Source organism: Pantherophis guttatus, chromosome 2, assembly GCF_059756535.1.
Source record: "Pantherophis guttatus breed Tessera chromosome 2, ASM5975653v1, whole genome shotgun sequence".
NCBI lineage: Eukaryota > Metazoa > Chordata > Lepidosauria > Squamata > Colubridae > Pantherophis > Pantherophis guttatus.
In genome coordinates, this window is record NC_142064.1 from 192,580,154 (window position 1) to 192,595,778 (window position 15,625).

Here is a 15,625-nt window from a genome sequence, read left to right on the forward strand (position 1 = left end):
TTTGTAACAAGTTACAAAGCAGAGTTCAGTAAACTTGCTACAATGAAAATTTCTCATTTTCACAATAGAATTAATCAAAAATGGATTATAATATGTAAATGTGTATTATATTTTTACGGTATTTAAAATGCAGACTACCTTACAGCCAAGTAAAAAAGTCAGCGGTCCTAGATTGACATTTAAATGTTTATAATTGTGTCTTATTTTTTCAGCTACGTCCACCTCAGCCTCCTGTGTACCTCTTTGTATTTGATGTGTCACATAATGCAATAGAAACAGGATACTTAGACACTGTCTGCAAGACTTTGTTGGACAATTTAGATCTGTGAGTCCTTTGCATCTTTTCAATCTATCAATGTAACCTTTAAAATTCATATCTGTCCGGTCCTGGACCAAGCACAAACAAACAAATGAACACACAAAAGAGGTGATTTTGTTCTGTTTACTAAATGAGAGTTGGAAACAGATGCCCTTGCAGTATAAAGTCCTCCCTCCCCCGAAGTTCAGCAGTTTTGCTTTACAAGTGTTCCAAATCAAAGCAACACACAGGAGAGTATCAGGTGGAGTCCACTGGTCAAAGCATGTAGCAAATTCATCAGCCAGTTTAGGATCAAAGTCAGGGTTGCAAGATTCATAAGTCAAGGCACAGGAAGTAAAAGTTAGGGTGGTTGTCGACAAGGAACAGCTTGTGCTTGCTGCTCCATTTTAATAGAAGCAACCTCAGTGCAGCTCATGTGAGGGCGAGACCTCTTCTGTGTAAGCAGTCTCACAGAGCACAAAGGCTCTACTCCAGAGGTGGGTTTCAGCAGGTTCTGACCAGTTCTGGAGAACTGGTAGCGGAAATTTTGAGTAGTTCGGTGAACCGGTAGTAAAAATTCTGACTGGCCCCTCCATCTATTCTCTGCCTCCCAAGTCCCAGCTGATCGGGAGGAAATGGGGATTTTGCAGTAACCTTCCCCTGGATAGGGGAGGGAATGGAGATTTTACAGTATCTTTCCCCTGGAGTGGGATGGGAATGGAGATTTTACAATATCCTTCCCCTGCCACGCCCACCAAGCCACACCCACAGAACTGCTAGTAAAAATTTTTGAAACCCACCACTGCTCTGCTCTTTGCAGCCTGTCAAGCTCTTGTGTTGAGAGGGGGGAGGTAATTCTGCACTGCCATCTTCAGAGAGTGACAGCAGCTGTGTGTGCTGCTTTGGACTTACCTCCTTTGCTTGCTCAGGCAGCGGTCTGTCTGGTGGTACCTGGGCTGGCTGCTTGTTGTTTGTCAACACTTCTGAAGCTGGCTCTGGCTGATCATTTTCTGTTCCCTCCTCTGACTCAAATCTGAGCCCACCATGACAATATCATTAAGTTGGGTTGGAGTATGTCGATGCCTGTGTACACATATGCAGAATGTATACAATTATAGTTATGGTAATATTTGAGGAGGGAGTATTGATCATTAAGGAATGTTTACTGAATTGAAAAACAAGATAGCACAAGAGCTTAGCTCATTGCATGATGACATCAGTATACAGATAACATAAATTTACACAAACCTGCAATAATGAAAGTTTATGGACCTTTTAGAATTATCTGTAATCCAGATAATTCATCTGGATAGAATAACTCGCAACGTGATTTGAGGCTCATCTTTGAATAGGAATGGATGAACTGTGTTGAACTGAAGTACATTCTTTAGGAAATGTGTGCATAATCTGAAAGGACAATTTGCTTCAGGAACTCTGTATGTTGCAATGTTTGTAAGAAACAAAATGTCTTTTTCTGTAATGAAGGTAGAATTTTTCTCCATTTCAGAATAACCCCCCTGGGTCATTCTCTTGTCTTTCCATTTTTTGTCATTTTATTGTCACCATAAAGTTCTATTCCACTACTTTGAAACTTATTAATGAACCCATCTGAATGTGAGCTTTATAGCTGTTCATGGAAGAATCATTTATTTACTTACATTTAACATGTTACATGAAATGTTGTTTTATGAAAATATATAAGTTCAACTTAAATGAGCACACTTTATATATTTAATGCCTGGTGCTCAATTTCTCTGCTTCATTTTCAGACTCCCAGGGAACACTAGAACAAAAATAGGCTTCATAACATTTGACAGCACAATCCATTTCTATAGCCTCCAGGAAGGTCTCTCACAGCCTCAAATGTTAATCATTTCAGATATTGAAGGTAAGAAGAAATAATCTCGAATACTAAATTTATGAAATATGTTTTATGACTTCTGTCGTATACTCCTAAATTGGAACATTAATTCAACACATTTTCTGTTTTCAAAGAAGAAGAAAAACAGTTAAATAACAAGTCTTGGTACTTTGCTATTAAAGATGATTGTCAGTCATACTGTAAGCTAGGAGAGCAAGAAAGGAAAAAGAGCAAATGTCCTCTAATCAAAGACACAGCTAGAAAAACACTCCTTAGAATATGCCTCAGTCATTAGTGTTGAAGACTGCGTGTCAGTCTTCGAGAAAAACAGGGTCTTTCCTGTTTTCAATTTTTGTTTTGCAAACCCCCCCCTAGGATTTAAAATTTTCCATTGCAGATTTTCTTTCATACACACAGACTAGCTATCTGGAGAAGTAGCCCTATGATAGTTGTCTCATTTGCTATAGGTGTTTTAGGGTTACCTCTTACTTCACTTACAAATTCTGTCTTCTCACACTTCCATTATAGGTAATGTCAAAGAAGCAAAGCACTTCACACACAACTTTCAAGACTTGTTTTGTTTTTTTCTTTTCAATTTATCACTTTCTGGCTATAGGTCCAGGAAATAAATACTATCATTTCTGTAGTTTGTAGATCTCTCAGGACTGTAGTAGTTTGTATTTGGGATAATGTAGAGGTTTTAGCCTCTTAGATTTATTCTGGTGTGTGTGTGTGTGTGTGTGTGTGTGTGTGTGTGTGTGTGTGAGAGAGAGAGAGAGAGAGAGAGAGAGAGAGAGAGAGAGAGAGAGAGAGAGAGAGAGAGAGAAATTTAAAAGGTCGCTTTTCCTCAGTATTTTTTTTCAAATCCAGATTATTTATTTATTTATTTTACTTTATTCATTCAGTTTATATGCTGCCTACTTCGCCTGGAGACGACTAATCATTAAAAACCAATAAAAAACATTAAATTAATAAATAGTAAAATTAAATTAGGGCGATAGGAAGCAACATGCATGTGGGTGGAAGATGGGGTCGTAGTCCGTTAACCATGTCCAGAAAGATTGCCCCCATTGGGGTACTAGGCCATTTGATAGAGGAAGGGCTTTAGGCCCTTTCTGAATATCAGAAGGGTGGATATGGATCTCACCTTCGGGGGGCTTTTGAAGTCTAAATGGGGTACTCTTGAGTTTTAATCACAGGTAGCTGTGATTAAAAGCTGTGATTAAAAGACTGGGCTCATCACTCTTAGTCTAACTCACCTCAAAGGATTGTGTTGTGGAAAAAATAGGTGGAAGTATTAAGGTAGTCCTCGACTTATAACTGCAATTGGGATTGGAATTTTAGCTATAAGTTGTTGCAGTTGTAAATTGTGGCACCCACATTACTGAAGCCATTTTTTACTCTTTTTATGCCAGTCATTAAGCAAATCTATTCTCCCAAACCACTACAATCAGTTGCCAAGCACCTGAAATACAGTCATGTGACTGTGGAGACGGAGAAATCTTGATGTTTTATCATGATGTTTTATCATGGGTGGAAGTGCTTTATGGGCTGTAAAACAGCTTCTCCAAGGCTATCATAACTGAACAATCATTAAATCCAATGATAAAATAAATAATAAATACTTTGTTTTCTATCTTGTAGATGTGTTTATACCCATGCCGGAAAACTTATTAGTAAATTTAAACGAAAGCAAAGAGGTAAGAGGAATATTATACATTGTAAGTATAAGCAAAAGTATATTTTAAGCAATTGACTTTGAAATATTATTTTGCCTGTTGTAATAAATCTAAAACATATTTTGGCCTGAGGAACAAAATAACTTCAGTTAAAATGTTTGATACCTAATAATGGGACAAATGGCATCCAGCAGTCTGAAGAGTGATTCCAGTCCACTTTTCAAGAGCCACCTAAACAAAATCTTCCCAGATAATTGGACAAGACTGGGCCTGAGTTATCTACACCAGATTGGTACAGTCAGAGGGCAACTACTGATTTTATGGTTCATTTGTGTAACCTACACTCTCATCCGCTGTACTGTATAACTAACTTTTAAAGCACTAAGCATCTGATCAGTTATTATACTGATAAGCTTGGAACCTCAAATAAACTTTTGAAGCTTTCAGTTGTTTTATCAGATGAGATGCTGCTGCTACAAGTTCTTTAATAAATAAACAAAATAAACAACCACTGAGTGATTAATTTAAGGTCTCCTCGTTGGAGAAACCCTGAAAGTGGATGGTATTCCAATGGTGGTACATTGGCACATAAATTTTTAACACCAGACAAAAAAATTTCCCTTAGTTCTACTATTGTTTTTATTTTAAGTTTTATTTTTTTAAGCTGCAGTGTGAACTTCAAATATTGGATAATATAAAAATGGATAAATATAGTAAATAAAAAGATGGAAATTTGATTTCTTTCAGTTGATTCAAGATTTATTGAGAACTTTGCCTCAGATGTTTATTAAATCTTTGGAAACCCAAAGTGCTTTGGGACCTGCACTACAGGCTGCCTTTAAACTTATGTCACCTACTGGGGGTCGGATTACTGTCTTCCAAACTCAGCTTCCATCTTTAGGAGCAGGTGCACTCAAACCACGGGAAGAGCCTAACCAAAAAGCATCCACAAAGGTTAGCAAAACAAACTTTTATGCCTGATTTTTGAGTGACTCTTAAAATTTATTTTTTATTTTAACAGTTCTTTTTAAAAATAGTTCTAGTCTGCAGTGGGGCTGCAAAAATGCAAATTTTTCAACAGACGAATATCTTCTAAACCACAGGAAGCTATAGTTCTCCTTTATTCTGCTTTGGTCAGATTTAGCATTGAGTTCTGGATAGTATTCTGAGTACTATAATTTAAGAAAGATTCAGAGAGACTGGAACAGGTTCAAAACATGGCAATGAGAATGATCAGCAGAGCAGAAACTGTTGTATGAAGATACATTTGAAGGCATAGGCATATTTAGCCCTGAGGAAAGAAAACTAAGGGAAGATATAATACCATTATTCACATATCTGAAAAGATAATGCGCAGAACATGTTCTGTATCGCTACAAGAATTACAGATTTAATTTACAGGGAGGCAGAGCCTGACTGCATATTAGAAAACTTGCTAAAAGTAGAGCAGTTCAACTGTAGAATTTATTTCTAGACAGGTGGTCAACTTTTTTTGGGTGTACATGTATACCCTTCAAGTCAGTATTTACTCTGGAGATTGGACAAATCCCTGTAGTTTTCTTGGCAAGATTTCAGAATTGGCTTGCCATTGCCGACTTCCTAGGGCTGAGAGAGTGATTGGCTCAAAGTCATCCAACTGACTTTGTGCCTCAAGCAGGACTAGAACTCTCAGTCTCCTGGGTTCTAGTTTGATATCTTAACCACTATACCAAACTTAATTCTTGAATGTCTCTACAGGCTGAATATAGGTATTGGCTTCTTATGGATGATTTAATTTCATTTGCTATACTGAACAGGCTATTGAACCTAATGCCTAAATGGCCATTTTCAATTTTGATTGACTACTAGAAAGCCTAGACGCAAGTCATTTTGTAACAAAATCCTTGCAATTGTTTGAACATTACTAGCATTTTTTTAATATTGGGTAATAGCCAATATAAATCATTTGAACAATGCTGTCCTTACAGTAAGGCTGTGAGCAAAGCATCACTTTTCAACCGTCTACATAGCTGCAACTTCCTTTTACCCAGCATTCCTGGTGAAAGCATCTTCAGTGCATCCACAAGCATATGAAGGCAATTTAGCACAAAAAGGCTGTGCTAAACCTTTGGGAGGATGCAGCTGCTTCAGTGCTTTAATGAATATTGCTTTGTTGGTGGCATGAACATGAATGAAACACCCCTTCAAGTGCATTTTTTGCCTTTTTACCAGGATGTTCCTCTGACACCATCTACTGACTTCTATAAAAAATTGGCCTTGGATTGCTCAGGACAGCAGGTTGCAGTTGACTTGTTTCTTCTTAGTGGACAGTACTCTGACTTGGCTTCATTAGGTAAGACATTCTTTTTGCTTGCCATTTAGGAATGCTTTATTGAAAGATGTAGATTACGCAGGGATGATTATAATAAAATATGGTAATCCTTTATCAAAACTGTTGCATAAAACTATATATATATATAGTTGAGCCCTGTTCTACTGGTTTGCTTTCTTTCTTTCTTGATTAATAAAGGTATAAAACTATTTTCTCATGTGCTACTGTAAAACGGAGTAATTAACTTTGTTTTTACAATTACAGATTTTAAATTGTAAAAACAAAAACATTACAATCAAAAGATGGAGCAATATATTTCAATAATGTAGTTGATGCTATTTCCAGCTCATCATTTTTAAAAATCTGTTTTTGAGGAAAGAAATGTATTCCATTTCAGTAGTGAAACTAGTGCTTGAAAAAAAATGTGCATGTTTCTTTTTCTTACTGTAAAACTTCTATTTTTTAATATTATATTACTTTAAGTCCAAAAATGAAATAAATTTACCTTTTTTCTAGGATGTATATCAAGGTATTCTGCTGGTAGTGTCTATTATTATCAAGCTTACCATCATCAACACAATCCTCTTCTGGTGGAGAAATTACAAAAAGAACTAAAGCGATATTTAACTAGGAAGATTGGCTTTGAAGCTGTCATGAGGATAAGATGTACCAAAGGTCAGACACTTAGTCTGCCAGTTTTAATCGAAGCATTGTCATAATTGCTTAAATAAGTGAAAGGGTGCACGTAAAAAATTGAAATTCTAAGTACCCTGAATTTGGAATTCTGGCAAATGATGTTTGATACTCAGCACTGCTTAAGTTACTATACTTTCTGTACAGTCTTGAATGTATGAGCTTTTATGAAAGAGTTGTCACAGAATATTATAAACCTATTGTATAATCAGTGAAGGCTATTTCCACTTGTGTAAATTATCTGAGATTGTTAATATCAAAGATCATGGAAACATGGCATCTTGTTCCCCAGGGGCAAGGTCTTTTATATATATTGGATGGTTACAGTAGAAGCAGCTCTCTCTCTCTGTCTTTCTTTCTCTCTCTCTCTCTCTCCCTCTCCCTCTCCCTCCCTCCCTCTCCCTCTCCTTGCTATGTTAAATAAATTGGTTCAGGTCTTTGGGGAATCTGGTCTGCCTATCATAGCAGATTGGTATGTCTAGGAAGATTTTTAAACTGCATTGTAAATCCAAAGGTAAATTTATGCCTTGAATGTTCTTTTTTGGTAAAAGGATAGATTTTGGGGGGTGGGGGTGGGGTGAAGAGGACATCTTGAATCAACAAGCAATGCAAAATGATCTGAACGCATGAATGGGCTTGCTTTGTATTTATGAATGAGATGATTTTTCTAAACTTAAACTTATTTTAATCACAGTTTTCAAATGTTTTCCCGATTCAAAATAACATAGCCCTAAGTCCACATTTCTTCTTTACTGTAAAAAAAAAGTACATATTTTAATTTTGGTTCAGTTCAGTTATTGAAAACATAAGAGACTTATAATGATAATGCTAGTATATTTGCATAACTTGTTTAAGAATATTTTAATCAACTTAAGCAGTTCAAGAGAGACTGGCTCCATTTAGATAGCCCTTTTTATGTTGGTAAAATCCTCTCTGCATCCACAAAGAAATACTGTTCCTCACTACGTTGAGAATAATACTACAAAAGTTTTATGACAATGGGGTGTGTTTGCCATACAGAAATTTCCCACACATTGCTTATGCTTTGATGTTTTTAATTGAGCATGACACCTTATAGAAGTACTTATTGACAATGCTTAAACCTAATCTGTCAAAAATTGAAGAGTGAATACTAGTAATTTTAAACTTAATTATAATATTTTAAACACTATAATTCTTTTCACAGGCCTTTCAATTCACACTTTCCATGGCAACTTCTTTGTACGGTCAACTGATCTATTGTCTCTGCCAAACGTGAATCCTGATGCAGGATATGCTGTCCAAATGTCAGTGGAGGAGAGCTTGACAGATATGCAGGTGGTCTGTTTTCAGTCAGCCCTCCTGTATACATCTAGTAAAGGTAAGCAGCCTGAGGCATCCGGTATCCATTTCAAGGTCATACCCTCCATGCTTTTAATAACACAAAATGGTTATTATTAAAGTCTTTAGACTTTTGCAGTTTTCATGATTAAGATCTTCATAGGTTATTGGCAAATACTCATGACTTTCATTGTTAAATGGCACTTTGGGTTTGAAAAAAGTGGAAAGTAACATGTCTTTTACACAAATTTGGTTAGAAAATAGCCTCTGTTTAAATTTGTAAGACGAATGATTTTGAATAATGAACTTCACTCCATGTCCGCAATAGAATTAATGTATCGTAGTTTTTGAAGCATATGCTGGATTTATTTTAAATGCTATTAAAAACTACTTTTTTAACAGGTGAAAGAAGAATACGTGTCCACACACTGTGTTTACCAGTTGTAAGCCAATTGAGTGATGTTTATTTAGGAGCTGATGTACAAGCTATTACAGGCCTTTTAGCCAATATGGGTATGTGCTGAATTGTTGGATTGAATTGCACAATATTTTTTGATTCATTGATACTGTCATTCTACAAAGTTTAAAGATTGGTAGTAATGAATGTTTTGGTTGAGATTGTTTTATAATGTATAAAAGTGCTTTACAAAATGTATCTAAAAAGCTTGGCAACTATGTCACAGCATAAAGAGATATAGATACTATGCAGTGTTGCTTTGTATTCTTTTTGGTAAATTGGATATCTGTGTGAGAGATTGCGTGAGTGAGTGAGTCTTTAATATCCATTGTTAATGCTTTTTATTGCGATTGTCTTTTTGACATTCAAGTGGACTATGTTCTGTTCTTTTTCAGCTGTTGATCGGTCAATTTCTGCTAGTTTGAGTGATGCTCGAGATGCATTGGTGAATGCTGTAATAGATTCTCTTTCTGCATACCGCTCATCTGTCCTAACCATTCAGCAACCAGGTCTTATGACTCCTGCATCATTACGTCTGTTTCCATTGTTTATCCTGGCTCTCTTAAAACAGGTAAAAATAAAAACAGAAATTGCCTTAGAAATAGAAGTTGGCTAAGTAAATTTTGTTAAAATTGATGATAACTGTGTATAGTATTATAGTTAATTATTTTTTCCAGATATTTATATGCAGTAACAAATTTAGAAAAACTATTCTATATTGAGAATAAGTTTCCAGACTTCCTTGTATGAATGAAGTAAAAAAATTGTATGGTTGAAATTGATGATCTTGACATGTGCATAACTCTAAGTTCTCTTGTTTTTCTGCTGCTACTTTTGCTTACAGAAAGCATTCCAAAGTAAAACAAATACCCGTTTAGATGAACGCATCTTTACAATGTGTCAAGTGAAAAGCCAGCCATTAGTGTACCTCATGCTTATTATGCATCCCAATTTGTATAGAATTGACAATCTCACAGATGAGGTAAGTTCTTCATCTAAATTTGTCTGGAAATTATTGGATGTATCTTCCTAATCTCAGATATTATACAAAATTGTACTACAATATTTGACTTTTGTGCATATTTTATAATAAAGGCATGCATTTCCATGCTTTTATTATGCTTTAAGATTCAGGGAGTTTTCTTCAATATTCTGTATCAGTCTTCCTTTTTCCAGACCTCAAGTCTTGGAAGTTTGGAAAAAGGAAAACTTTTCCCTTTTCCCTACCTAAGCCTTGAGTGTGATTTAGTTATGTGAGTATTGACAAGAACATTGCAAATAGGGACCAGTATTTGACATGATAGATGAAGGCATTAATTATGAAGGTAGCAATTATGACAGACTTGGAGAGTAGATATAAATATAACAGCTTTTATACTAAGTTATAGTATAAATTGTGACATTTATGAATTAGTTGGCATGTACCAGAAATTTTATAAGCTGTTTCTATTTTTGTATGTAGTTGTCTAATTTTGTGCTTGATATACAAATTATTTAGCCATCAAATTCAGTGTTTTAATGTGTGTTTAAATGAATGGAGATATTAAATTATGATGGGTAAATTGCAAAGGACATTAAAATTGAATATATGAAAGTAGAATATCTGATATTACAAATAGATATGAAAGAATTAAATTTAAATGGTACGCATTCCTGCATTTTAACAAATGGAACAATATAATTTATATGCAAATGAAACATTATTAAATTTCTTTCAAGAACAACTTTAATTGGTGCCTGCAAATGTAAACACCTTTCATAGTGCAAGGAACAGAAATTGTGTGCAATTTGCAAACCACTCTATCTGGAAACATTAACAATTATTTTCTTTATGTTATAGATATATGCATATAATGATGTATATTTTAGACTTGATATCAGTCAGGATATGGTAGCCTATGTTTATAATACATAAGATCTACTGTTTTATTTGCCTGTTAGAAATCATTTTATCTATTTAGGGAGCCCTCAACATTGGTGACAGAACAGTACCTCAGCCACCCATTCTTCAGCTCTCTGTAGAAAAGCTAAACCAGGATGGTGCTTTTCTTATGGATGCTGGCTCTGTAAGTAGGATTTTATATATACTACAATCAGCAGGAGTCATCTCATGCTCCATAAATAAACCTTCATAGCAGTACTTTATTAGCCTGGTCTGAGGTAAAGTTTTAATGCATACATTATTTACTAATTCCTGTGTTTCAATATACAGGTCATGTTTTTATGGGTTGGAAAGAATTGTGGACAGAACTTTATAAGCCAAGTACTTGGAGCCCCAAACTATGCATCAATACCACACAATATGGTAAGAACATAACACGGTAAGCAAGGATAGACAGCCTGAATCCTTCATAGACTATAACTTTCATCAAGCCCAGCCAATATGATAATGGCTAAGAATTTACAGAGTTGTAGGACAATACCTTTACAGCAGATGGCAGCATCTAGTCAACCTGGTCTTGAAAATGCTAAATAGGGTCAGATCCAGTATGTAGCTGGGTGGGAGATCACCATGAAATTCTAAGAATAGATTGTAGAGTAGACAAAGTTTTTTTAAAAAAGTCAAAAGGCTAGAACAAACCATTTCCATACTATATTGCTGCCAAGAAAACAACAGGGATATAGTTGCCGAGACCTGAACTTGATTAAAGAAATTTAAGATGAAGTATCAGTGAGGATCATGTTACCTACTTCAATTCCTTGAGGTAATGTGGCTCCTTACAACTACCCAAAAGGAATAAGGTGTGGCCAACAAAGTACCAGTTGTGCAAACTGAAGTATTTATTGAAATAGACCTACAGAGAGCTTTTGTGATTCTGGCTTTTAGATACCTTATGAATGCCTGAGTTTGCACCTTATAATTTAAAAGAACTAAAGTCAATTTTCCAAAAATGTTATCATTAAATAAACAGTTTGTGCACTATATGCTTCTGTCTATTGCAACATCCCATTTGCCATGTTGTTGTTAGTTGCGAAGTCGTGTCCGAACCATCACGACCCCATGGACAGTGTTCCTCCAGGCCTTCCTGTCCTCTACCATCCTCTAGAGTCCATTTAAGCTCACGCCTACTGCTTCGGTGACTCCATCTAGCCACCTCATTCTCTGTTGTCCCATTCTTCTTTTGCCCTCAATCTTTCCCAACATTAGGCTCTTCTCCAGTGAGTCCTTCCTTCTCATTAGGTGGCCAAAGTATTTGAGTTCATCTTCAGGATCTGGCCTTCTAAAGAGCAGTCAGGGTTGATCTCCTTTAGGACTGACCGGTTTGATCGCCTTGCAGTCCAAGGAACTTGCAGGAGTCTTCTTCAGCACCATAGTTCAAAGACCTCAATTTTTTGACGCTCAGCCTTTCTTATGGTCCAACTTTCACAGCCATACATTGCAACTGGGAAAACCATAGCCTTGACTATACACACTTTTGTTGGCAGGGTGATGTCTCTGCTTTTTAGAATGCTGTCTAGATTTGCTATAGCTTTCCTCCCCAGGAGTAAGTGTCTTTTAATTTTTTGGCTGCAGTCCCCATCTGCAGTGATCTTGGAGCTCAGGAAAATAAAATTTGTCACTACCTCCATTTCTTCCCCATCTATTTGCCAGGAATTGAGAGGGCTGGATCTTAGTTTTCTTAATATTGAGTTTCAACCCAACTTTTGCACTCTCCTTCTTCACCAGCATCAAGAAGCTTGTTAGTTCCTCTTCGCTTTCTGCCATTAGAGTGTTATCATCTGCATATCTGAGGTTGTTGATATTTCTCCCGGCAATCTTAATTCCAACTTTTGATTCATCTATAGCCCCGCCTTTCTCATGATGTGCTCTGCATATAAGTTAAATAGGCACGGTGACAGTTTACAGCCTTGCCGGACTCCTTTCCCAATTTTGAATCAATCAGTGGTTCATGTCCGGTTCTGATTGTTGCTTCTTGACCCGCATATAGATTTCTCAAGAGACAAATAAGATGGTCTGGTACTTCCATCTCTTTAAGAACTTGCAACAATTTGTTGTGATCCACACACTCAAAAGCTTTAGCATAGTCAATGAAACAGAAGATATTTTTCTGGAACTCCCTAGCTTTTTCCATGATCCAGCAATTTGATTGGCAATTTGATCTCTAGTTCCTTTGCCTCTTGGAAATCCTGCCTGTACTTCTGGTAGTTCTCAATCCACATACTGCTAAAGCCCAGCTTGTAGGATTTTAAGCATAACTTTACTAGCATGTGAAATGAGTGCAATGGTGTGATAGTTTGAACATTCTTTGGCATTGCCTTTCTTTAGAATTGGAATGTAAACTGAACTTTTCCAATCCTGTGGCCACTGTTGAGTTTTCCAAATTTGCTGGCAAATTGAGTGTAGCACTTTTACTGCATCGACTTTTAAGATTTTGAATAGCTCAGCTAGAATAATGTCACCTCCACTAGCTTTGTTGTTGCTCAGATTTCCTAAGGCCCATTTGATTTCACATTCTAAGATGTCTGGCTTGAGGTCAGTGACCACTCCATCGTGGTTATCAGGGACATTAAACTCATTCTTGTATAGTTCTTCTGTGTAATTTTGCCACCTGTTCTTAACCTCTTCTTCCTCTGTAGGTCCCTGCCATTTTGGTCCTTTATCATGTCCATCTTTGCATGAAAAGTTCCCTTCATATCTCCAATTTTCTTGAAGAGATCTCTGGTCCTTCCTATTCTATTGTTTTCTTCTATTTCTTTGCACTGTTCATTTAAGAAGGTATTCTTATCTCTTCTAGCTATTCTCTGGAATTCTGCATTCAATTGGGTGTATCTTTCTCTTTCTGCCTTGCCTTTCACTTCCCTTCTTTCCTCAGCTATTTGCAAAGCTTCCTTAGCCATTTTGCTTTCTTGCATTTTTTTTTCTTTGGGATGGTTTAGTTGCTATCTCTTGTACAATGTTCCGAACCTCCATCCATAGTTCTTCAGGCACTCTGTCTATCAGATCTAATCCCTTAAATCTATTTGTTACCTCTACTGTATATTTCATCTTGGATGGCCCTGCATGGCATAGCTCATAGCTTCATTGAGCTGTGCAAGTCCCTTCGCCACAACAAGGCAGTAATCCATGAACGGGTATTTGCCATCTTATGTACATAAAAATACCTGAAATTCCGTTCTCATTTTGTTTGTGCCTAATATCATATTCAGAATGAACAGACTTTCTGCTTTAATAGAAATTCCTTTCCTACTTAATGTAATACATTAAGGTTTTGTATGCAGATAGACCTCGGCTTATGACAGCAATTGGGACCATAGTTACTGTGGCTAAGCAATGCAATCATAAAGTGTGACATCTTGTGATCACATCACCTTTAGCAATGGCAATTCTGGCAGTCCAAGATGCTGTCATTAAGCAAAGACCTTGCCTGACTGTGACTTCTGACTTTCCCATTAACTTTGCTTGCGGGAAACCAGTAAGGAATGTTGTAAATTGTGATCCTTTGTCTGTGGGAGTTGTAACAGTCAGAACTCCAAGAACCTGCCATTAAATTCCCCTTATCTGGTGTCACTGTAACTTTGATTGGTCAAGGAACAAATAATCATAGTTGAGGACTACTTTATCTTAAATTTGCTTAACTGTTCTTCCAGTTCTGTCTCCCGAAAAACACCAGAAAAAAGATTTACTTTGTTGTATTCTGAAAGAGAAAAAAGAGTGTACTTTTGCAGAATTAGCTTAGAATCAGTCCATGATGTACAGTATTCTGAATGCACAATATATTTTATAATGTTTTTTGCTCCATTATTACTCCCATTTTTGTTTTTGACAGACACAACTTCCAGAATTGAACACAGCTGAATCGTCTAGAGTGCTTGCTTTTATTTTCTGGCTAAGGGAGCAAAGGCCTTTCTTTCCTATATTATATATTCTAAGGTAAGTAGAATGCTTGTGAAATTTGATTGGTAGATTGAACAAAAATTTGCACGATTCTGAACACTAACAATTGCATGCATGTAAGTACCTTAAGTTGCAAACTTCCTTCAGTTCATGTTTGGTACAACAAGACACTTCTTTGCAGAGACAGAAAGCATATTCAGTGCAAAAACAAAACTACTAGCCAAAAGTATTAAGTAACACCATGGAAAGGAATAAAAGAATAGGGTATTGAAGATGATACAAATGGAATTATGAAATCGTTAATACTTATTTGCAGGATTGTTAGCTATTTAAACTGTTTAAAATATACAAAGTTCTTTTAATGTAAATATTGCATATTTATTCTATGCATACAATAAATGTTAACTAAATATGATCATTACTAGTGAGTTACTATGATGAATAGTTTTAAAAGGAATAAAGTATATAAGCATGTACTTATAATGGACTTCTGTTTATATTTTAGGGATGAGAGTCCGTGGAAACCAAGTTTCTTACAAAATATGATAGAAGACAGAACAGAATCTGCATTATCGTATTATGAATTTCTTTTGCATATTCAGCAAAAAATGAATAAATGAGCTCTTTTCTTAAATGGTTCGTCTGCTGAAAGGAATGTACCCTCCGTGCAGAACTCTTATTCCTGTAATGCTCCTATAAGTTGTTGGCCTGGTGCAGTTGATGAAAATCTCACTGTGATTCCCCCTCTTCTCCCCCCCCCCAAAAAAAAAGGAAAAAGAAAAGCAAATAAAGGACTGTGGAATCTTTAAGTACACTATTGTGTAGTTGTACGTTAAAACTTTAAAATAAATTTGAATATGTTGGACGCCTTTAATTTACTGCAAAAAATGTTTCACAGTAATTGTGGCATATGTTAAAAGGCAATATTGGAGAAATGTTTATAAACTAACTTTTTTTACCTTTCATTTTTATTTTTCTGCTTTGTGTTTTGCTGCTAGAATTAAAAACTCCAAGACTTGAGTTTCCAGGAAACTATATTGTCTTGATTATACAATTCATTATTCGTTAAAAGTTGCCTTTTTAAAGGAACAATGAAAAGTACATTGTGAACAAAATACTTGCAGTTTTAATGAGCTTAGTTTCCATTTCTTTTAAACATTGATTATGAAA

The 15,625-nt window shown here is 35.9% G+C and overlaps 1 protein-coding gene across 6 annotated transcripts in view; it reads left to right on the forward strand.

The window, feature by feature from the left end:
- The window catches only part of SEC24A (SEC24 homolog A, COPII component), a 41,120-nt gene extending 25,851 nt beyond the window's left edge, over window positions 1-15,269 (forward strand). For all 6 annotated transcript variants that reach the window (XM_034403863.3, XM_087887446.1, XM_087887447.1 and 3 more), the window contains 14 exons: window positions 213-325; window positions 2,068-2,186; window positions 3,804-3,859; window positions 4,586-4,792; window positions 6,050-6,170; window positions 6,666-6,824; window positions 8,029-8,202; window positions 8,565-8,675; window positions 9,015-9,190; window positions 9,464-9,601; window positions 10,581-10,685; window positions 10,832-10,924; window positions 14,388-14,491; window positions 14,961-15,269. In XM_034403863.3, the coding sequence (XP_034259754.2) occupies window positions 213-325; window positions 2,068-2,186; window positions 3,804-3,859; window positions 4,586-4,792; window positions 6,050-6,170; window positions 6,666-6,824; window positions 8,029-8,202; window positions 8,565-8,675; window positions 9,015-9,190; window positions 9,464-9,601; window positions 10,581-10,685; window positions 10,832-10,924; window positions 14,388-14,491; window positions 14,961-15,075 (1,791 nt within the window). In that variant the 3' untranslated portion in view covers window positions 15,076-15,269. The remainder of the gene's footprint in view (window positions 1-212; window positions 326-2,067; window positions 2,187-3,803; window positions 3,860-4,585; window positions 4,793-6,049; window positions 6,171-6,665; window positions 6,825-8,028; window positions 8,203-8,564; window positions 8,676-9,014; window positions 9,191-9,463; window positions 9,602-10,580; window positions 10,686-10,831; window positions 10,925-14,387; window positions 14,492-14,960) is intronic.
- Window positions 15,270-15,625: the final 356 nt, after the last annotated feature.